General features: G+C 45.1%; 1 protein-coding gene across 1 annotated transcript in view; it reads left to right on the top strand.

Annotated features, from left to right (window-relative positions):
* Positions 1–21,965, top strand: part of FRMPD2 (FERM and PDZ domain containing 2) — a 95,610-nt gene that overhangs the window by 61,892 nt on the left and 11,753 nt on the right. The window contains exons 15-25 of the mRNA XM_010854407.1: positions 3,336–3,480; positions 4,049–4,060; positions 7,452–7,662; positions 10,629–10,729; positions 12,309–12,401; positions 13,068–13,175; positions 13,268–13,384; positions 16,184–16,389; positions 18,603–18,707; positions 19,760–19,853; positions 20,594–20,679. Of these exons, the coding sequence (XP_010852709.1) occupies positions 3,336–3,480; positions 4,049–4,060; positions 7,452–7,662; positions 10,629–10,729; positions 12,309–12,401; positions 13,068–13,175; positions 13,268–13,384; positions 16,184–16,389; positions 18,603–18,707; positions 19,760–19,853; positions 20,594–20,679 (1,278 nt within the window). The remainder of the gene's footprint in view (positions 1–3,335; positions 3,481–4,048; positions 4,061–7,451; positions 7,663–10,628; positions 10,730–12,308; positions 12,402–13,067; positions 13,176–13,267; positions 13,385–16,183; positions 16,390–18,602; positions 18,708–19,759; positions 19,854–20,593; positions 20,680–21,965) is intronic.

Here is a 21,965-nt window from a genome sequence, read left to right as displayed (position 1 = left end):
AAAACAAACAAGGTTTTAAAGTGACTGCTCATGTAGAATGAGAAAATTAATCACCACAACTCTTGAATTGTAAAAGATCAACTACTGCAAAATCCCCAAAGTAAAAAAGTTAATATTCTTATTAATGAATTTCCGGATAAACTCTATAATTCTTTTTTTTCTCTTTCAATGTTTTGGTGGCACACACTTTGTACTTTTCCATAGGATGATACTTTTGTAATATCTTTTTTTCTAGAGAGAAGAGAAATCTAGCACATCTGATTGAAAGTTGTTTTTATTGTTGATGAGATCCATAAAACATGCAGCTTTGCGACAGACATTCTTGCTCTTTGAAGCGCCACTGCCAGTTTCTAGGCTACCAACACAGGAAAATCAAATAAATTTCATCCCATCAAGATGTGATTCCCATCAAGAAAAGAAAAAGAAAAAAATGTGCACTGTATTGATAAGGCAGTATATATACAATTACAAAGTACATTCCTGATAGGATAAAAATTCCACTTAATTCGATGTTTTTGAGAATTAAATTACAGGTTTTCATTTCTGATGATTGAAAATGTTTCCTGCAGACTGGCCTCTGGCTCTGCATCTCAAATCTTATTCCTCTCTGGGGCTGACGCCACATACTTCTGAGGCTGGTTATTGTAGGGCATAGTCAATTTTTACATGATTACTGGTCCTGTCTTTATGCTGAGATTTTGGGTGAGTTGGTCCAATGGAAGGAATATTCTGGGATGGCTGGCAATACACTGTTGCAGAAGAGACTGTAAATCACGTAAATAAATCCCATTAACTCTACATTGAAAGCAGCCCCATTCATTTCCGCTTCTCCTTAGCGGGGTCTGCTTCTCCATCGTGCAGTGTTATCTCTGGTGAGAAAAATAAGACTGAGTTCCAGTGGAAAGAAGAGTCAGTGATTTTAATTGATTGTGGTGAAAGCATCTTTCTTTCTACATTTTATAAAAACACAGGAAGCTGTTGCTGGGTCCCTTCCAGGAAATGGCCTTCCTAAGTAGGGGTCTGGAGTTTCAACTTCCTTAGCTGGGCACAGCTGCCTCTGTCTGAGAGAATCTTATCCTGCAAAGATGTGTCAAGCCAAACAAATAAATGAGCCTGCAAAGGAACAACAATAAAATTACAAGGGAAGAAATATTTGAAATGATAAAACATGCTTTGAAACAAGCATGATGTTACAGAAACACCAAGTATTTTTATTCTGTAACAACACAGATGTAAATACACTTTTTGTGTTTGTGCTGAAAACCCTGAGATTCAAGTTACTCATCATCTTATTCATGGAGCAGTTTGCTTGTGTGAAAGTTGGCTTGAAGATATGGATTTCCCATTAAATGATGTTATCAAAGTGGGAAAAAAAAATCTAAACCACTACAGTCAAGACTATTTTCAGCTTCATGCCAAGAAATGAGATAGCAGTTCTCCTCTCTGGGGTGTTTAATACCTTAGGGCACTGGGGTCCGAAAGCACAATGGTTTGGCAAGAGTTTATGGTCTGAAAGAAAGATGTGGTGTATACGTGTGCATGTGTGAACAATTCTCTTTTTTTAGATTTGTTAAAGAAGAATTATTCAATTTTAGAAAATGACTTATCTAAGATTTTTAATACCTGAGTGAATTTAATATAAAATTGTCATGACTGTATATAAGCATATCAATGCATATTGACAAAGTAGATGGATTCTAAGCAAATATTCAACTTTGGAAAAGTATGGATAAAATGATCAGCCAGTGGAGTTTAGACATTATAATTTGAATACTGAGGAAAAAATTAGTGAGGATAGTTAGATAGCATCTATTAATGTTTGAGAAAATGCATTAAATATAAAATACTAGATATAATTCAGTTGAATTCAAAATCCATTCACATTAGTATAGATTCAACATTAATTTGTTAATAAAAGTAAAGGATATTTAGAGAATGCTTAAATTATCTGAAATTAGGTTAATGGTAAAAAAAAGTTTTTTAAAAGGGAAGTAATGAACAGTTGTCACCCTTTGTTAATATTTGATTGTGTGAATGGAGGTTCTTGGGAATGGCAATTATCAAAAATTAAAAGGGATTAGCCTTAAAGACGGAGAAGGCAGTGGCACCCCAGTCCAGTACTCTTGCCTGGAAAATCCCATGGGCGGAGGAGCCTGGTAGGCTGCAGTCCATGGGATCGCTAAGAGTCGGACACGACTGAGTGACTTCACTTTCACTTTTCACTTTCATGCATTGGAGAAGGAAGTGGCAACCCACTCCAGTGTTCTTGCCTGGAGAATCCCAGGGACGGGGAAGCCTGGTGGGCCGCCGTCTGTGAGGTCGCACAGAGTCAGACACGACTGAAGCGACTTAGCAGCAGCAGCAGCAGCAGCAGCAGCCTTAAAGAAGTGCAGGAGTTTCAGAATGCCCTTTCAAGCATAAAACCTGTATTTATAAAGTTATCTTTATAGGAGCAAGCTCAAGGTTCTTATGAAATATCTATAATAGAGATTTTATTTGGAAGTTATATATAAATTTGTATTTAATAGCATTTCTATTACTGTATATTTCATTGTTCTTATTAGAGTTATATATTGCAAACATTAAGGATCTTTTCCTGGAAGCTCGATATAGATAGCCCCAGACAGATATTCCTCTCCAGTTTATCTCAGTGAGCGGTACAAAAATTATCCCTTTGCACATGGGCCTTGAAGGTATAAATGCTGAGGAAGTGTTTCTTGGTGATATGACCTCAGTTCCTGCTGCATTCTGAGGCGTCTCCGTCCGCTTCCTCATCTGTAGAATAAGGATAATGATGGGACTGCTCTCATTCTGTAGCTTCTAGGATGAAATGAATTAAGACACAGAGAGGATTTAGAACAGAACCTGGCACATAACAGCATGAAAACATGAGACTGCTGATGTGATTTTATCTTTTCTGTAAACCTGCTAGCTGAGATTTTGCCTTCCAAGCCCAGGAGTTTGGACAATGCAAACTATAAGTATATTCAATGGCCTTTCCCGACGCACATGGAAATTATGTTCACTTCTTGCTGAGGGAAGTGCCTGTACTGAGCTCATTTCATATTCTTTTCACCTAGCACAGTCCTTGGCAGATACCAGTTGCTCAATAAAGAAACATTTGATTTATGAATGAAGGGGGAAAAAAAGAGGGGTTGTATTTAAACTAAGAAAAAATATTGGGCCATAGTCAGACAATGTCTGCCATACCCTTCTGGATGCCTACATTGGTATCCAGCTGACAGCTCCTGCATTTGGTTATTTTCTGGATAGTTATACTTCGATGGATGGGTGAGAATGGTCAATGGATTAAAGTCCGCTTTTGTTCCCCGCAGCGGAAGAAGTTCATCATCACAAGCAGTGTCACTGGGAAAAAGCACACATTTGTCGCTGATTCAGTCAAGACCTGTAAATATCTGCTGGGCCTGTGCTGCGCCCAGCATGGGTTTAATGCTCAGATGAGTTCTCCTGGAGTTACGAGTGGTGAGTACACACTACGTTCTCAGCCTAAAGCTAGTTGGGCTTGAAGGCTGGGTGTATCCTGGTTACTGTTGAGCTCTCACCATTATTTCCTATTCATTTATAAAAGGGAGCAATATAATATAGTGCTTTCACCATTCATATTCCCAGAGTGGTCCCTGTGTGTGCATCACCTGGGAGCCAGTTAGGAAGGCAGAGTCTCAGGCCCCTGAGTCAGAATCTGCCCTTGTGAAGACCCAGGTGATCTGGACGCAGATGAACCCCAGGCTTGGAATGTGGACCCTGGAGTCCAGCAGACTCAGAGCTATGCCAGGTACTAGCTGCGTGACTGTGAACACTCACTTGCCTTTCTGGGCCTCGGTGTCCTCAACTGAGCAACTGCCCATCCAGCGGGTTCGTGCTGTGCCCCAACAGGACGTGCTGTTCTCACTCATCTAGAATGAACGTCTGATGTTCATGGCTCCTCGTGACACGTTATGGCAGCTTCCTGCTTGTGGGGGTTTTGTTTGTTTTCAGTCACTCGGTCGTGTCCGATTCTCTGGGACCCCATAGATTGCAGCATGCCAAGGGGTTTTGTTTGGCACCAGTCAATTCACGCCGGAGCTGCGTCCCTGCATCCTGGCATCCTGGAGATCCTGGGGATCAAATAGGAAACAAAACTGTTGAGCATTCAGATGCAGAACCAAATACAGAAAATAAAAGTGGCCTATTATTTTCAACAAAACCAAACAAATATATAAATATGTCTTTGAAGTCACAGACTAGCATTTCTATGATGTTTCCAGGGAGCTAGAAATAATGAATGTAAATTATGTTTTACCTGCTATTGCTAAAATAAAGTGTGAGACATCATCCGTATCTATTTATTGCCTGATATCAATGAACATAACATATTTATAAAGACTCCATGGGCTTACTAGCAAAATTAGTCCTTTTAAGCCTGTCTTGCTCATAATACACTGTTTTCTCAAACTACAGATTCGACCATAATAGGAATTTTGGGGAATCTAATATTTGCATGGCCTCTACTTGCCATGCTCTTCCAGGCTCAGACAACCAAGATAAGTCTGATTCTCCAAGAATAAGTTCAAGGACAATCCGCTCCTTGCAGTCCTTGCCAGTTAACCACCTCTGTGCTCCCTTCCCAGATGGAGCTGACTGCTCCTCCTTTCGTGCAGGCTCCACCTTCTCACGCGTGGTGCTCAGCCCCTTTGATTTGTGGATGTGTCTGCCTCCACTTTTCAGTGAGCTGGGAGTTCCCAGAGGGTAGGGAGAGGGTCCCCGCCTTTACTGTTCCAACATGAAACAGAGGTGTATCAAGTGGGAGATGGTTAATATTAACACACGTTTTTTGAATGAATGGATGGATAATTGGTGTGGAAATACAACCATTTAATTAATTGTGCCTCTATTTTGATTTTATATTTGGTTTTCAGTTTCCAATATCATAAATAATATTGCAGCAAACATCAGTGGGAGAAAAACTTTTCTGTATCTAGTATTATTTGTTTAAGCTAGATTTCATTTAAATCTGGGACACAAAGGCAGGGGCACTTTTAGGGCTTTTGCTGGTTTTCTGAGCACCATTCCCATGCCCGTATCACTGTGCCTGCTTCATTGTGTCTTTGCTGGAAGACATATCATCATGTTTATCTCTGTTCATTTATGGGGAGAGATGATTCCTTGGTGTTGTTTCATTTGACATTTCTTTGACTGTTGGGAAGCTGGACATTTTCCAGATGTTTCTTAGTCATTCTTCTGTGAATTGTCTCAACAAGCATATTACTTTATAGTTATATTTGATTCCCTGGGGTGAGAGAAAAATCACCGAGCTTCTTCAAGTGCATAAATTCAGGATTAAATCAGAGAGAATCTGTCAGCATCGCAGAGGGGGACCACAGGCCTTTTCTCGTCCTTTCAGACAGATGGCCGAAAGCTTCAGGGGTGCTTGTGGCCCTTCCGCAAGCTTGTGGCTGTCAGACTCCACAGACCTGCAGTGACCAGCCGCCGTCCTGCCCTAGTCCCCTTCTCGGATTCCTTGTGGCTTCCTCTCTGGCGCACCAATGCTCCCCATCTTCTGCTGGGGACAGAACTCTGCTGGGAATGCAGGCCCTTTGTGATCTTACTCCTCTGCTACCTTCTGGAGCCTTCCTCTCTTGGGCACACCTCTTCTTCCCGTACCGCCAACCTCTGTACATAGGGTTCTTTGAAATCCCACAAAACCTTTTTGAGCTGAGTCCCTGTCATCACTTCCTTTCTCTACAGTGTCTCCCTGTGAGTATTAAATATCCACCATAATTAAGGCTAAGGTCACTGTCCCTTTAGACCTTGGCAATCGGAGGGGGCTGGAAACGCCTCAGATGAATCTCCCGTGCTGTTTTCATCTCCACGGCCTCGGTACATCCATTTTCTGGTATGGGCTATAAAGTCAGCTGAGTGAGTCCTGCTCTACCACCTACAAGCCCTGGGGACCTTGAGCAAATTGTCAACTCTCTCTTAGCCTCACTTTTCCTCATCTATAAAATGGGTATAATAATATCTAACCCACAGGGTTCTTGTGAGGATTAAGTGAGACAATACAGATAACATGCTTACCACTGTGCCTGGCATGTGACAAGCACACAGGACGGGTGGGCTTCTAGTGTGGATATCACTGTCATTGCTGCTGTATCATATTCAAATTGCGTTCAGTCTTCTTTTCTTCCTTGCCTGTTGTGTTCAGTCACCAAATCGTGTCTGACTCTTTTGTAGCCCCATCTGTCCATGGGACTTCCCAGGCAAGAATCCTGGAGTGGGTTGCGATTTCCTTCTCCATCTCCCTTGCCTGCTGTACGTGAATGATGGTGCTGAGTGCCTCCTAGACACAGGACGTTTCCCCAAAATATTTTTTAAAGGCTACCTTGGGACTTCTCTGGCAGTCCAGTGGTTACAATCCCTGCAGGTGGTGCAAGTTTGATCCTGGTCAGGGAATTAAGATCCCACATGCCATGTTGTGAGGCCAAAAAGAAAAAAAGAGCTACCTTTTTCAGTGGGTGCGGTACGGACAGTGAACCAGGCCCGCTGTGCGTTAGGGGGATTGTCTCCTAGAGGAAGTAAACGCTCACGGACAAGCTCTCACTGAAGGCACCTCACTGCTTTAGATACGAGTGCAGACACGTGCTCACACACACAGCTTGGAGCCACACCAATGCCACGTGCTGAGCATTCTTTTCTTCTTGGTCGTAACAGGGTCGTGCCATCTGTTGATAGTCAGAACATAGTCATCATTTTCTTTTTTCAAATTACAAACTGGACTTTGTATAAATCCTAGTTAAGTTAAGGAATCTATCTATCAAATCCAGTTTCTTACGAATGAAGTGGTGAGAGTCACTCACATTCCTGGGCTCACGTTAGGGATTTCATCAAAACCATTTGTTACCTCTTGTTGTTAAAACTGGAAGACAACACATCTGATCTATTCATATTTCAGAAAATCGGATCTTAAATCTTATTAGTAAGGAAACTAAGCTGTGTAGAGATGAAAGATTGTGTTCCACAGGGCAGAGAGGAGTCTTGGGAGCTCAGGTAATCTGCAGACCTATTTGTTAACGTTTGGAGGATGGTTTGTAAAGGCAGCGAGCAGAACGGGTGGCGGCAGTTAATTTTACACCAGGCTCTGCTGGTGCTGTGACACTGCCGTGAACTGTGCCTCAAAGTCCTTCAGCTGCCGGGGCATGGAGGGTATCCCGTCTCTTCCTACCTGTGTGTCTGAGTTTTCTTTCCTTAGTAAGTGCTAACTAGACAGACTTGGCATTCTCAGGGCTCATCACAGCAGCTCCACGAGCCAGCATGAGGAAAAATAGGTCCCTCGCTGCAGACAAAGTAAAGCCAGGACAGCACCTGGGGCCTGTGATGTGTTGCTGCCATGAGAGTGATGGAACCAGCATCATTCTTGTGGGTATTTATGTTTATCTGTTTCTGCCACATTTCAGACTCCGATAAGTGTGTGCAAATGGCCAGTCTGAGTCTTGCACACCTGGCCCAGTCCAACCAACTCACTTGGATTCAGAGACTGTCGAGCTCAGAAAATGCGCTGTTCATACCTGGGCTGGAGGATGCCGCGGGGGGCCTGCTGCGCAGGTCGCTGGATAACTTCACCATGGACACCAGCAAGGGGACAAGGGCCCAAGGACTCAGAGGCAGGTGGGTTTGACACGTCTGCTCTCTGGGCCTGAACCGCCGTGTACTTGGTGCTCTGGAGCAATCCCTACGTGAAGACCTTGTTTAAAGGAGGTCAGATGTCTCAGGGAAGTACGTGTTCATTGGGTAATTACCAGTTAATTCCACAGAGATTTCCCGAAGGCTGTCTGTGGGCCAAATCTATGCTAAACACTCTAAGGCCGATATCCCGTGTCTCCCTGCTATGCTGCTCTATCTTTTGGCGGAGAAAGAGCTAGGTGATGATACGAAATTGATGAGGACGAAATAAGCAAGTTGTAGTACCTTTTCGGGTTTGTCATGAACCAGGTACTGTTCTAAACACTGTATCCATCAAAGACTTTAGCCTTCACAACCCTACAGAGTAGTTTCTATTTTCTCCCATTTTGGGACTTGAACGCACACAACTGGCCCTGGAATCTGCACTCCTAACTGCTACACTACTGCTGCTTTCTTTGTTGATGAATCACTTGTAATTTAATTTGCAAGGCAAAATAATGAGCTTATCAACATAACTCTACATTATAACACAATGATCCATAAATTTTAAACTAGCCTATCAGTTGGATTGCACTAACATGGTGCAATAAAAATAGCACAGATTCACAGGCAGCATGTGATGTTACAGGAGCAATGAAGATGTTACAGGAGCTGTTCTTTGGAATGAGTTATACATCTGTTTCAGCAAGAGGAAAGGGTGGTTGATTTGGATTGTGATGCATATATTATATCTTAAAGCAATTCATAGAAAATTATGGCTCCCAATCTGTTGATGCAAATATGCATCACCATATACTGCAAACCCAATCAGTAATGATGAAGCCAAGCTATCTATTACTGTGTGACGAACAACCCCAAAGCACAGTGGCTTAAAATAGCAAGCATCGCGTTATTCTATTTCACAATTTTCTGGGTTACAAATTTAAGGCAGGGCTTGGCTGGCTGATTCTTCTCCTCTTGACGGTACTCATCTGGACTGGTCTGAAGCCTCCAAGACTGTGTTATTTACATGCCCAGCCCACTGCTGGGGATGACTGGGACGGTGAGCTCAGCTCACCTGATAGATTAAAAGCTCAAAGAAGCCATGACTGACTCGAGGCCATCTGAGAATGCTTTGACTGCAAAATACCCTTCCAGTGATCTGCTAGTGAAAGGTTGTTGTTGAATCACGCGAATACACTGGGATTCTTGGCCCCCGGAGGAGAAGAATTCAATCTGGGGCCAGAGACGAGGCTTGATCGCTCAGAGCTTTTGTGTAATAAAGTTTTATTAAAGTATAAAGGAGATAGAGAAAGCTTCTGACATAGGCATCAGAAGGGAGCAGAAAGACTACCCGCTTGCTAGTGTTAACAACGAAGTTATATAATCCAAAGAATGTCTGGAGGTTGTAAAGACCTCCCATAATTTACATTTTAAGATAACAGAATTAGCCAGAAGTTTTAATCCAGAGACTGTCCTCAGGTAGGATACATTATTGTTATATAATCCTAAGGAATGTGGAGAAAGAAAAAAAGTTTGTCCTTTCTTCCTCCTTGAGAATTCCAGACCCCTCTCTCCTTGGGGACCCCTAGACTCCTTATCAACCTGCCTAGGAACTGACTCTCTCACTAGTGGACATGCCCATGAGGGGACTGGCAACATTGCATGGCAGCCGGCCTTCTCAATCGAAAGCTGAATCAGAGTCCTCAGTAATCTCCTCTACTTTTAGTTTATGAATGCCAGGTTTTCACAACCCTTAATGACTCACATCAGTCAGTCAGTCAGTTCAGTTGCTCAGTTGTGTTCGACTCTTTGTGACCCCATGAAACGCAGCACGCCAGGCCTCCCTGTCCATCACCAACTCCTGGAGTTTACCCAAACTCATGTCCATTGAGTTGGTGATGCCATTCAACCATCTCATCCTCTGTCATCCCCTTCTCCTCCTGCCTTCAATCTTTCCTAGCATCAGGGTCTTTTCAAATGAGTCAGCTCTTTGCATGAGGTGGCCAAAGTATTGAAGTTTCAGCTTCAACATCAGTCCTTCCAATGAACACCCAGGACTGATTTCCTATAGGATGGACTGGTTGGATCTCCTTGCAGTCCAAGGGACTCTCAAGAGTCTTCTCCAACACCACAGTTCAAAAGCATCAATTCTTCGATGCTCAGCTTTCTTTATAGTCCAACTCTTACATCCATACATGACCACTGGAAAAACCATAGCCTTGACTAGACGAACCTTTGTTGACAAAGTAATGTCTCTGCTTTTTAATATGCTGTCTAGGTTGGTCATAACTTTCCTTCCAAGGAGTAAGCATCTTTTAATTTCATGGCTGCAGTCACCATTTGCAATGATTTTGGAGCCCCCAAAAATAAAGTCTGCCACTGTTTCCACCGTTTCCCCATCTATTTGCTATGAACTGATAGGACCGGATGCCATGATCTTCGTTTTCTGAATGTTGAGCTTTAAGCCTACTTTTTCACTCTCCTTTTTCACTTTCATCAAGAGGCTCTTTAGTTTTTCTTCACTTTCTGCTGTAAGGATGGTGTCATCTGCATATCTGAGGTTATTAATACTTCTCCTGGCAATCTTGATTCCAGCTTGTGCTTCTTCCAGCCCAGTGTTTCTCATGATGTACTCTGCATATAAGTTAAATAAGCAGGGTGACAATATACAGCCTTGATGTACTGCTTTTCCTTTTTGGAACCAGTCTGTTGTTCCATGTCCAGTTCTAACTGTTGCTTCCTGACCTGCATACAGGTTTCTCAAGAGGCAGGTCAGGTGGTCTGGTATTCCCATCTCTTTCATCAGAGGTTACTGATAACTTTCCATGAAAAGGGAATAACCAGGTCAGCCTTTGATGGCATCTAGAGATCTGCTGACCGATAGAGCATGGGACCACCACACATACTCTGAATGGTGGGAAGTTGCCTCCCAGGGGCCTCTTGTCTAAACTTGTTGTCTTTCCCCACAGCCCCTGCCTTGGCCGAGAGCAGCTGGAGCGCCTCTGTTTGATTCAGAAGCCAACAACTTGTGACCCTCTCTCTAGGCAGCCTGCTCAGAGCATGCGCACAGGTACAGGCCAACCATCGGCCAAGCAGGGGTAAAGGAAACCTTACCCGTTAAGCTTGCTTTCAGTCTTTTGCCATCACTTCATTTTGCTTCTCCAACAATGTTCACAGTCTTTTTGCTTTTCCATTAATCTCAAAAGTACTTATGGTTGAGAAGAGCCCTTATTGTCCACCTTTGGCTTGGGCTGGGCACATTGATCTGAAATGTGTGAGCACTGGCCAAGATTCTGAGCACTCTGGTCCAGTGTGAGGAATACCTGCCATGGAGAGGCATGGTTAGAAAAATGCTTCATTCATTTTTGTTACAACTCTTCATGCAGTCCCAGAATATCATCTCCCACTACTTACCAGAAAGGGGATTCCCTGGGGGCTCAGATGGTAAAGAATTTGCCCACAGTGTGGGGGACCTGGGCTCAATCCCTGGAAAATTCCCTGGAGAAGAAAATGGCAACCCACTCCAGTATTCTTGGCTGGAAAAGTCCATGGACTGAGGAGCCTGGTGGGCTACAATCCATGGGGTTGCAAAGAGTCAAACATGACTGAGCAACTAACACTTTCACTTTCTCTTATCAGAAAACATAATCAGGGCAGACGGCCTCCCTCTTCATCATATATCCTCTAGGAAGGTCCCCAGTGGGACATAAAAGTTCCTGAGTTAGAGAAGATATTTGTGTTATGAAGATATTAATATACATATAGATAAATATTAATATGTATATTATTTGTGAGCATTAAGCCTGGGGGCTGAATCTGGAATACCACCAGGAGGCTCTTTACATGACCTGTGTGCCAGTCCTATTATGGTGCCCTGTGGGAGGGCGTGATGTGGAAATCTTTGAGGGGTGGGTTACCGTTTGGGGATTTGTCCATGTGCTCTGTGGTCAGAATTGGAATGCCCCTTAAGGCTCTGTCTTGAGTCCCCTGCAAGACCCAAGCTGGGGGCAAACTTGCAGGGTGCCTCCGCTGGACTTTGAGGCCACATCACGCTTGGTGGTGAGGGGCCAACAAGAGGAAGGCTTTGCTGTGTCATCTCTGCGCTCAACTTTAGTTCTGGCTTTCATCATCAGCAGGGTTGTACAGGCTCAGTTGCTCAGCCGTTTCCAACTCTGTGTGACCCCATGGACTGTAGTCTTCCAGGCTCCACTGTTCATGGGATTATCCAGACAAAAATACTGGAGTGGGTCGCCATTTTCTCCTGCAGGGGATCTTCTCAGCCCAGGGATCAAACCTATGTCTCCTGCATCTCCTGCATCAGCAGGCAGATTCTTTACCATTGTACTCTCTGGGAAGCCCTGTCAGCAAAGTCACCTCTGCTCAAATTCTGTCTTATCCTAAGACCAGTGCAGAAAAAGAATAGCTGTAATAAGTCGTGCAGAACAAGCACATGGCCCACCCTGCCTTCCTCTGCTTTTGATGAGCCACCGCTGGCCCAGTGAGCTCATCCGGTATGTGCTCCGTGGTCGGTGCACAGTATTATGCACGTGCACACCCGTGTGTGTGTGAAATGCTGTTCACACCCTTTGCATTACCTCTCAGATAATTTTGGGAAAAAGCACAATGTGTGGCTTTATTTTCATATCTAGGATCACGAAATAACAGGAGAAGGAGCTTTATAGCTGAACCAGATGGAGAAATTGTGCATGTGACTCTGAGCCGGGACCCACACCGTGGTTTTGGTAAGAGGGCCCCCGGTAGAGGAGTCCCAGTCTCTCTCTCTCTGGGCAGAAAGGAAGTGTGTACCATCTTCCCTTTAGACTTTCCTACTCCCTTTTCCTGCCTGTCCTCTTCCAATTTGCCTTTTTTCAGTGATCACTTCTTTTTCTTCCCTTTAAATATCCCTAATGAGTAATGGGACTTTGGGGACAAAAGTTTCTTTTTAGATCCTATAAGATTTTGGAGTGTGTATCTTGAAAATCTAAGAACAAGGTAGAAAAACAATTTTTCACCTAACACTATATCTTAGTATATTGAAATTCTTAGTGATGGAGAAGAATAGACAATATTTTTCACCTCTTACAATTTACCACATTTGAAGACCCCTAAGAACCTTATTATAACCTTACAAGAAATAAGGCACTGAGAGAAAGTACTTGATTAAATATCATCTTTTTCTTATCTCTGATTATGTACTGGAGCAAAATCCATGTACATTGATGGGCTTTAGCTGTGCTTCTGAAAGGGAGACCATCTACTTTTCTCCATGCATCATGGCAGAGTAGAAAGAGTTGTTTGAAGATCAGAGGGCCTAGGTACAAATATCAGCTGCATAATCTCAAGTAAATAACCCAACCTCTCTGAGCTGCAAAATCATCATCATCTTCTTTAATATAATTGGACTACAGGTTTTGTGATTAATGAGGGGGAAGATGTAGGCAAAGTGGATCCTGGCATCTTTATATCTTCTATTATACCTGGGGGACCAGCTGAAAAAGCCAAAAAGATCAAACCAGGTATGTCTTTTTAAATTGCAAGAGATGCTGCTTTAAGGAATTGCTCTTTTTCATTTTCTTGATGGGATGATTGAGATGTCTAATTCTTCCAGGAGGGCAGATCCTAGCCCTGAATCGCATCAGTCTGGAGGGCTTCACATTCGATATGGCTGTTAGAATGATTCAGAATTCTCCTGACAACATAGAGTTAATCATTTCTCAGTCAAAAGGTATGTCTTCATCTGCTTTCAGAAGCTGGAGAGTCTTCTTTATTCTCAGGCGTGCATCTTTACCTTCTGGGACTGGGATTTTAAGTCATGGAGGTCTTGTTCATTACTTTCCCCGTGGTAATGGCTTTGGCACAAATCAATAAACTCCACAATTTCAGGGCCAGCACAGGCTCTACCGTTGCTTGTCCTGCTGAACGGGAGAAGCCTGCCTTGGTTCTTTATCAGATGCAGCCATTGCGTGTTTCGGTGCCCGTTTTCTTGCATGACAGGGAGGATCTGCTTTCTGTCACCCAAGTCCTTATTGAAAGTGGCTGCTGCTGGGTTTCTGCATAGCTGGGGGCATAGGTGTGGCAATCAAAAGGGAAGGAGATGGGGGTGGGGCTACTCACATAACAAGCATTCTGTTCTTACTTCACCAAGGCTTAGCGTGTTACAGATCAATCGAGTAAAGGTTTGTTTTTCTCTTTTTAAGATGTTTTTATTCATCCTTTAGATAACTATACGACTATCTACTATCAAAAAATGATATTACTATGTTTATCTGGGGCAGATTTGGTGGGGGCTTGATGGAAGTGATGGGGCGTATTAACATCTCTTTCCCTCCCAGTCACCTAGACCCTCCACTGCTTTTTGGTTGGATGATCCTGTTTGCCAGCAGACTGCCTGCAAAGCAAGGCTCGTGCTCGAGGAGCTTTGTATAATTCCCTCTCATGCACAGCAACGCTTCAAGCCACACCAGCCAGCAGTGCTGGGTCCTGAATGTTGTTGCCCCTTTGCTGTGCCCACCGAAAAATCGCTCTCATTCCTGCACGTGTGCACACCATCCCCAGATGGCTTTCCCGGGGCCGCAGCCCCCCGGGGCCCAGCAGCTACGGGGAGTGGGAGAGGCGGCAAAGCTGGGGCCGCAGACGTATGCCTTTCACCCTGTGTTTAGAGCTGACCCAGGAGCCTGCCCAGCCCTTCCAAAATACCAGCCGCAGCTCACCGCTGTATTGGCTTTTGTATATTGTCACTGTCCTTCCCACATTACTTTAGCTGTCCTTGGTTTCCCTCTACACGTTCCACAGGAGGGACAGAAAGGAGAAATCAAATCATCCTTTTCTTAAATCGAGAAACATAATGCAAGTGAGCTGGAGTCATTTGTGTTAAGGGTGCCAGCTAGGATTGGAGGGTGGCACCCCAAATCTGTGAGGCTCAAAATCACAGTCTCACATTAGAACTTTAGATGATAGAGCAGCCACAGTGCCTCTGAGTTACACGCACTCTCATCCTGGGGACCTGTCACCTGTGAGTAACTGCCTGGTCACAGCTGGAGATCCTCGACACAGCTGCCGCCTTTGTTGGAGGAAGATGTTTTCACAGAGACTCCAGCTGGTCACTGTGGGCAGAGGCTTGATCGCCAGGAGTTTCTATGTGATTGAGGTGCTACTGGGGGAGGTGCTCTAGATTGGAGGTCAGGAACAAGACAGGTATCATTCTCTCAGGAGAAGTCATCACCATCTACAGTAAAATGAGTTTTAATTACCCGTAGAAGGTCTCCTAGCTTGTATTTCCATTAGGCAGGACATACGTTGCACAGCTTGACATTTTAATACAATTGTAAGTCCTGTCCTCATCTCTTGTCGAGGGTACGGGAGAAAATGAACAGATGCTGCCAACGTTGCCCGAGGACTATGGCAGCAGAATCTGAATAAAATGGCCAGAAATAAGGCATTACCGAATGGTGGCTCCACCAGTCTCTACCAAATACCTTTAGGATTGAACAACTTCTAATCTAATTCATTAAATTAAGTTCATTCACTGGATTTGGGCACTTTCTGGGGTGGTAATGAGTCTGTATCAAAAGTCGTAAACTTACTTATGTGTCTATATATCCAGATTTAAAGAAAATCTAACTGTGTTCCTTCCTCGTATATACGGGGATCTAGTTGAGTCACTGATACTAACGCATGAATAGTAAATACACATATCCAGGCTCTTGGTACCAAGTACTAAGCTGTAATCTCTCTCTCCCCCCCTCTCTCCATATATAAACATCTTTCTCTGTATGTAATCTCTAAGCCTCACCAACCCTGTGAAGTGGTTGATATTATTTCTATTTTAGATAGAAGGAAGTCAAGGTCCAGAAATGGGAATCACCTTGCCCAGGGTTTTGCCTATTGGTTCTTCAGGTTCTTTCCTCTGCTGTATGTCAGCTCACGGGTAAGACATGGGGTAAAAGGCAATCAGTGGCCCAGTCTTCACCAGAAAGGAGTCCACCATCAGTTAGTGCAAAGCTGCTCCCAGTGACTGGACACTTTGGTCTTTGGATCATAGGGTGATTACAGGTGCAATCAGCAGGGACCCTGGAAGAGGCCAGCTTTAAGAGTGCATGCTGGTTATGGGGTCTTGGGCAAGATTTAATCCTTTTCACTTTGCTTTTTTATGTTTGAGCTGGGGTCACACCTTCCTGGCGGGCATGTAAAACAGATGGAAAGCTACATATATATATGTGTGTTTGGTGCTCATCCCATGACAAGAGCTTAGTTAGGGGGAACTGCCATTATAGCTGTATGTTGCTCCTGCGTTTTCATAATTGGGTCACACGAGCTCTATCTAAGCTTCTAGAGCACATCCAGAATCCTCCCTTCCTCTATTCTGAATGCATCATGTTTTGTGAGGTGCTAAACTCACCCGGCTCCCAGCTGCTATGAAAGACCTTTCCATCATTGGAGGAAAACACGGTGCCCCACATAGAAATGCCACCGAGACACCAGCCTTTTTCCAGGCTGTCAATTTCCTCTTGGCTTGTTTTTCTAGGTGTTTGTGGCAATACCTCAAGCGAGGAGAAGAACAGCACAGCCAATTCAGGGGTATGCTCTACAGACAGCCTGAGCAATGGGCACCAGGGAAGTCTTTCATCACACACACAAGACCGGGAGAGAAATATCGAAGAACTGGAAATGGCTCAGACTCAGAGCGTAATGCCCGGGTTGAGCCCTCAGCTGTCTGCTCTGCCGTTAAAGGTAACCATCCTCTTGCTTCACGCTAGAGCCCGGAGTAAAGAGAACAGGCTGTGGAGCCCAGCAGCCTTGGCTCAAAAGTTCTTCTTTGTTCTCTATTTGCCACGTCAGGCGGATAGAGGTTACTTAACTTCTCTGACCCTCAGTTTTCTCATCTTCAAAATGGAAATAAATGCTCACAGTACATGGTTGTTGAGAAAAATATAAAAGGGAAAAGGGAAAACTTGGCGTGCAGTACCAGGGCCCAGTGTTCGAGGTTTCAGTGGCCCCGGCCACTAATTAAAACGGCGGCTGGTAATGACTGGCTGCTGCTGCGGCCAATGCAGGGACAATCAGACCTCTCGCATTGTTGGCCTCTAGTTGGCCCTCAGGCTGCAACTCATTGGCTTTGCTCTTGACAACACACCAAGGAGGAAGAAGAGAAAGGCTGGCTTCGGGGTGCAGAGAACTGTCTGCCTTAGATCCTGGGCCACCACCCTCCAGCTGTGTTTCACTGATGGAAAGGGCTCCTTGCCCCACAGATCTCTTTCCCTTTTGCTCTGGGCCCCATGGAGCGCTGTCAGCTGTGTGTCTTCTGGTTCACTCCACCTCAAAGCCCTGCGTCCAGAATGAACCTCTGTTCTCCTTTATCTCACCGTGACCCCAGTTTTGTGGATTTTCCACATCGAGCAATTCTGTCACTAATGGGCTGGAATTAGCACCAGATCCCACAGGTGAAGGACTAGGTCCTTGAAACGGCTCCACTTCAGATCACAGTCAAGTCGTTGGTCCCAGGTTACCCACACTCCTGTCCGACGCGGCTGCAAACTGGAGTTCTCTGTAACCACCTCCTTGGGTTTGTTAATTTCCTAGAACAACTCACAGAACCCAGGAAAAGAGTTTCATTCAGAAACGGTTCAGTTTCAAATGGAAATCAGCCATTGCTGATTTACTGTAAAGGATGTTTTTAATGGAAACAGGCACATGAAGAGATGCACAGGATGGAGTCTAGAAGGGTCCTGAGAGCGCGATCTTCTCCCTCTGGAGTGCGGGTGTGCCATACTTCCTGCGTAGATGCGTTTATCAACACAGCAGCTATGAATCCCATACTTTTAAAATGTTTATGGAGTCTTCAGCACACAGACATGATGGATCTTTAGCTCAACCTCCAGCTCCTCTTGCCTCCCCAGAGCATGGGGAGTTGGGTGGAGTGGAAAGTTCCAAGCTTCTAATCATGGTTTGATTTTCTGGTCACCAGTCCCCATCCTGAAACTGTACAGGAAGTCAGAGTCCACTCTTTAGAACCAAAGACATTCTCCTCACCCAGAAAATTCCAAGGGATTTGAGAGCTCTGTGTCAGGAACTAAAGTCAAAGACCAAATATTAGTATCAAAGATTTTTTTTTTAGCTTACTTCAGCCTATTTATTTTCTATGTGCTAACTGTATTTTCTGACAAGGCAGACCAAGAAGAAGCTAAGTCAAGGAGGCAGATAGGACAAAAGGCTGGGAGTATGTGGCCCCATCTTCTTGGCACAGCTCATTGGAAGATCCTTCCCCATTAGAAGTGTTCGATATGGGCATGCGTGTCTCATCACTGCCACCTCCCCAACTTTTACAGTACCTGGCATATAGTGGGTGCTCAATTAAGGTTATGATTGGAAGGATGACTTAACATATCATGCGTCACAGCACTGAGCAGAATGCCTGGGATGAGGTCGATGATTTTCTCTTCTGTCCTTCCCTCACGCATTCACTCACTGTAGAGTAGAGACCCATGCAGCTACTCTCGCTAGACATGGCTGAAGATCCTCCCGAGGTTTTCTTCTGCTGGGGCAGCTGCTATGTGTCTGGTATCCAGCATGCCCTCACTTGAATGGTGTCGTGTGTAGGAAGTGTCTGAATGACTTCAGTTCTCATAACAATATTTGCATCTCAAGTAGAAACAGAAGGGAATCGATTGAGTCCTTGTTAGGCATCAGGCATCATTCATACTCACTGTTAGAAGGAGATCGCTCATTCCAGTCCTGTGGATTGGGAAACAAAGCTGGAGTGACCAGGAGACAAGTCCAAGTTTCATACAAGGAATCCTCTGTTGGCCCAACCCTGAAACTTATGATTATTTTAGTGTGCAATTTTTTTTCTCTATCTCCTGAGAGTGAGGGAGAGGTAAGAGATGCCATCTGCTCAGGCAGGGCCCGTGCCTTCACACCTTCTCTCCTTCTGTTTGTTTGTGCAGGGTGCTGGTTCTTCCTGTCCTCCATCACCTTCAGAAACCAATGCCAGCGAAATTTACTTTGTGGAGCTGGTTAAAGAAGATGGGACACTTGGATTCAGCGTGACTGTAAGAATTTCTAAGAGTTTGAAAAGTAAATAGTTGAAAGATGTTCATCTGGAGCCTTGGTGGGCATTACACTCATATGCCAGTCTCTAATAACCCAGTGCCCATTGGGTACAAGCAGCATGCCAGAAGTGATGAACCAAGGAAATCTGTGGGAGCCTCAGTGAAGAATAGGAGTTGAAGGTGAAACTGGGGCACTAATGACAAGCTTGGGATGAGCAGACACTCCAAGGAGCATGGTTGGGATTAAGGTTACACTGGACAATAAGGAGAGGGTGGCAGGGTGGGGATTCAGGGACACAAGCCAAAGATGGGTGGGGTTGTCTCCAGTCATCCACAGCAGGGACACAGCGGGGCCTCAAGCTCCCATGTCCAAGGCCAGGACAAAGTCAGGTTGGCAAGACTTCTATTCAGCATGGACACTGCATTTGATTCTGGAGCTCCATCTGGCGGACCCTGGAGGAGTGAGGATAAAAATTGTACATAGATGATATAACCCCACTGAATCTTTATACGTGTGTACATACATGCATGGAAAAACTAGAAGAAAAAGGGTTAGGTCTTTGTCTAGTGATGGTATGGACCTTAGTGATCTATTGTTAAGTTAAAAAAACAGTAAACTGCAGAACACTGTGTAGTTGAATTCTACCTTTGCATACACAGATCAACACATGAGTGTGTGGGACAGGCCAGGCACCAGCCTTTTGGATCATAGCTGTATCCACCTTTGCTGGTCTCTGCTTATGGAGACACAAAGTGGAGCATTGATATGATTCATTTCTGAGCATCTGCCATGGGCCAGTGCTGGGCTGGACACAGCACAACTCTCTTATCCAGCTCATATTGTTATACTTCTTATGAGCATCTCACCTTCCTGCTCAGGGGATAATATAGCCTAAACGAACAAGTGAATATATAAGATGGTGTCACATAAATAGGACGTGATAGGTAGAGTTGCACTGCAGATGGGGGCTCTCTGAGTCAGGGAGGTTGGGAAAGCCCATTTAGGAGGGGAGCAAATGGCTGGTGAGTTTTTTTTTTTTTGTATTTTCCAGGGAGGAATTAACACAAGTGTGTTCTGTGGAGGTATCTACGTGAAATCCATCGTTCCTGGAGGGCCAGCTGCCAAGGAAGGGCGGATCCTGCAGGGTGAGGGATGGGCTCTGCATTCTGTGGTGTGAGGATCCCTGGCCTGGGGGTTGCAGCCTGCAAGGCTTGCCCAACTCTCACTCTTTCTCCTGTACAAATGATTGTCTCTCTAGCTCTCAGCCTCTTCCCCTGGAAAAGCCCACCTACCTGACACGTAACATGGGGCTCAAAATACTTGGGAAACAGGTGATTTAAAAATATGAGATTTTTAAATAAGCTTGTGGCCATTTGGCTTTCATGGGAGTAGTGCTCCAGCAAGCCTCCTATCTGGCCTTCCTCAAGCCCATTGCTCTGAAGGAAGGGGGAGAGTTTTCACTGCTCTCCAAAATGGCCAGAATGGAGCTAAAAAATGCACTGAGATCTTACCCACATACATTTCCACTAGAATTTCAGTGTCCCTGGCATCAACTGGGTCTCCCTGACCTTTTTTTGAAATAAAAAATGTCCTGGAGATATGAATGTTACTTGTAAGAGACTTGCAAAAACTTTCAAAAATAGTCTCATGGGAAGTTGAGAAAAAGGACAAGGCCGTGCTTGTTAGTTGGCTTAACTACGCTGAGCCAATGACAGAAGCTTCTGGACCACTGAGTGTGGAGGTGTTCACAGGGGCCAGCACTCAGGCCTAGTCGGGGCTCCTCCCAGCTTCCTCCTTGAGGCTGCATGGAGAGGTGCTGGGCAGGGTCTCCCGAGTCCTTCCTGCAGCTTGAGGAGCTCGGGGACATGACATCTTCCCCTCCCAGGTGACCGGCTCTTGCAGGTGGATGGAGTGAGTCTGTGCGGCCTCACCCACAAGCAGGCCGTGCAGTGCCTCAAGGGCTCTGGACAGGTGAGTGCAACATTACTGGTTACTGGGGAGCTTCCCATCCCTCCAGAGATTTCCTGGCAACATCGGAAGCTGCAGTTGCCTCTGGGTGCGAGAGGAGTAGGCAGGAAACAAACGAGACTTTCTTATCTGTTTGCTTTTTTTCCTTTCACATCTACCTTTTAGCTGCACTTTTCCCTGGAGGTGTCAAAGTCAGGAGGGAGCAGGCAGATGTTCCCAGGCAGGGAAGCTCACCTCCCACAGAGAGCCCTGAAAATCTTACTGTCACTTGCCTGGAGTCTGGAATCAGACAGTTGGACTGAGCTGATGAAGTGAAGGGGTTGCTCCTGCCTGGCTCCGGCCGTCCTCTCATACCCTCAGCTCCAGCCGTAGCTGGCCAATGCCTCCATCTGCTCTCAGGGCCTCTCAGCACTGGTCTTGGCATGCACTGACACCCCAGCACACCCCAAGTTCGTGACAGTCCCATCATCTTTTGTAATTATAGGACACACTGTCCTGGGGGTCCTTTAACGACAATGACGTAGAAATCAGGATGCACAGAGCATTAATTTCAAAGTTCTCTTTCGGTGCAGTATCCAGGCAGCATCTGGATGTTATTGTTCTCTGTCCCATCCTCCACCTGGGAGTGGGAGCTTCTGCTTGCCACAGTGTCCTAAGCCAGAGAGCTGGGGTCTCCCTCTTGGCAACTGAGCAATTGGCAGAAATGCAGAGAACCCCTAGGACCCCCTCTGGCAAATAGAGGCAAGGAAGGGCCTCCTTTTGCTTCCTTGCCCAAAGCATTCTTCTAGTTTGTGGTGAGATTTACTTGTCTTGGTGACCATGGTTGACATATCTTGAAAACAGAGTCATCATTTATTAGTATTCTGTATTCTTTGGAACTTTGCTAATGGGCGTGCTCAGAGAATGTATTTGGCCAACCTACTAGTGGTGATGACAGGTAGCAACTGTCACTCTGGGGTCACAGGCTTGGTGCTGAATGACCATTGCTGCAGGAGGATGTTGGCAGGGTTGGGTTCCCTGAGTGGAAGCTTAGAATCAAGAGCTTCCAGGTGATGGGGTCATGCTCTGGGTAATGGGAGCATATGGTGTGGGGGAGGAGGGTGGGAAACTGAACCAGAAATAAAGGGGGAGGCTGGATGGACTTAAGCCACCTGGGATACTGTCCCAAGGGGTTGAATTTTAGGTGATGGAAAACACTGGAGACTTTTAATCAAGAGTGTTGCACGTTCAACTCTTGTCTTATTTTAATCCACCAATAACCTTGAGGGGAATGGACTGAAGGAAGAGGA

Source organism: Bison bison, unplaced genomic scaffold (assembly GCF_000754665.1).
Source record: "Bison bison bison isolate TAMUID 2011002044 unplaced genomic scaffold, Bison_UMD1.0 scf7180017864341, whole genome shotgun sequence".
Lineage (NCBI taxonomy): Eukaryota > Metazoa > Chordata > Mammalia > Artiodactyla > Bovidae > Bison > Bison bison.
Note: the sequence above shows the minus strand (reverse complement) of the source record. Positions and strands in the feature narration are given on the sequence as shown.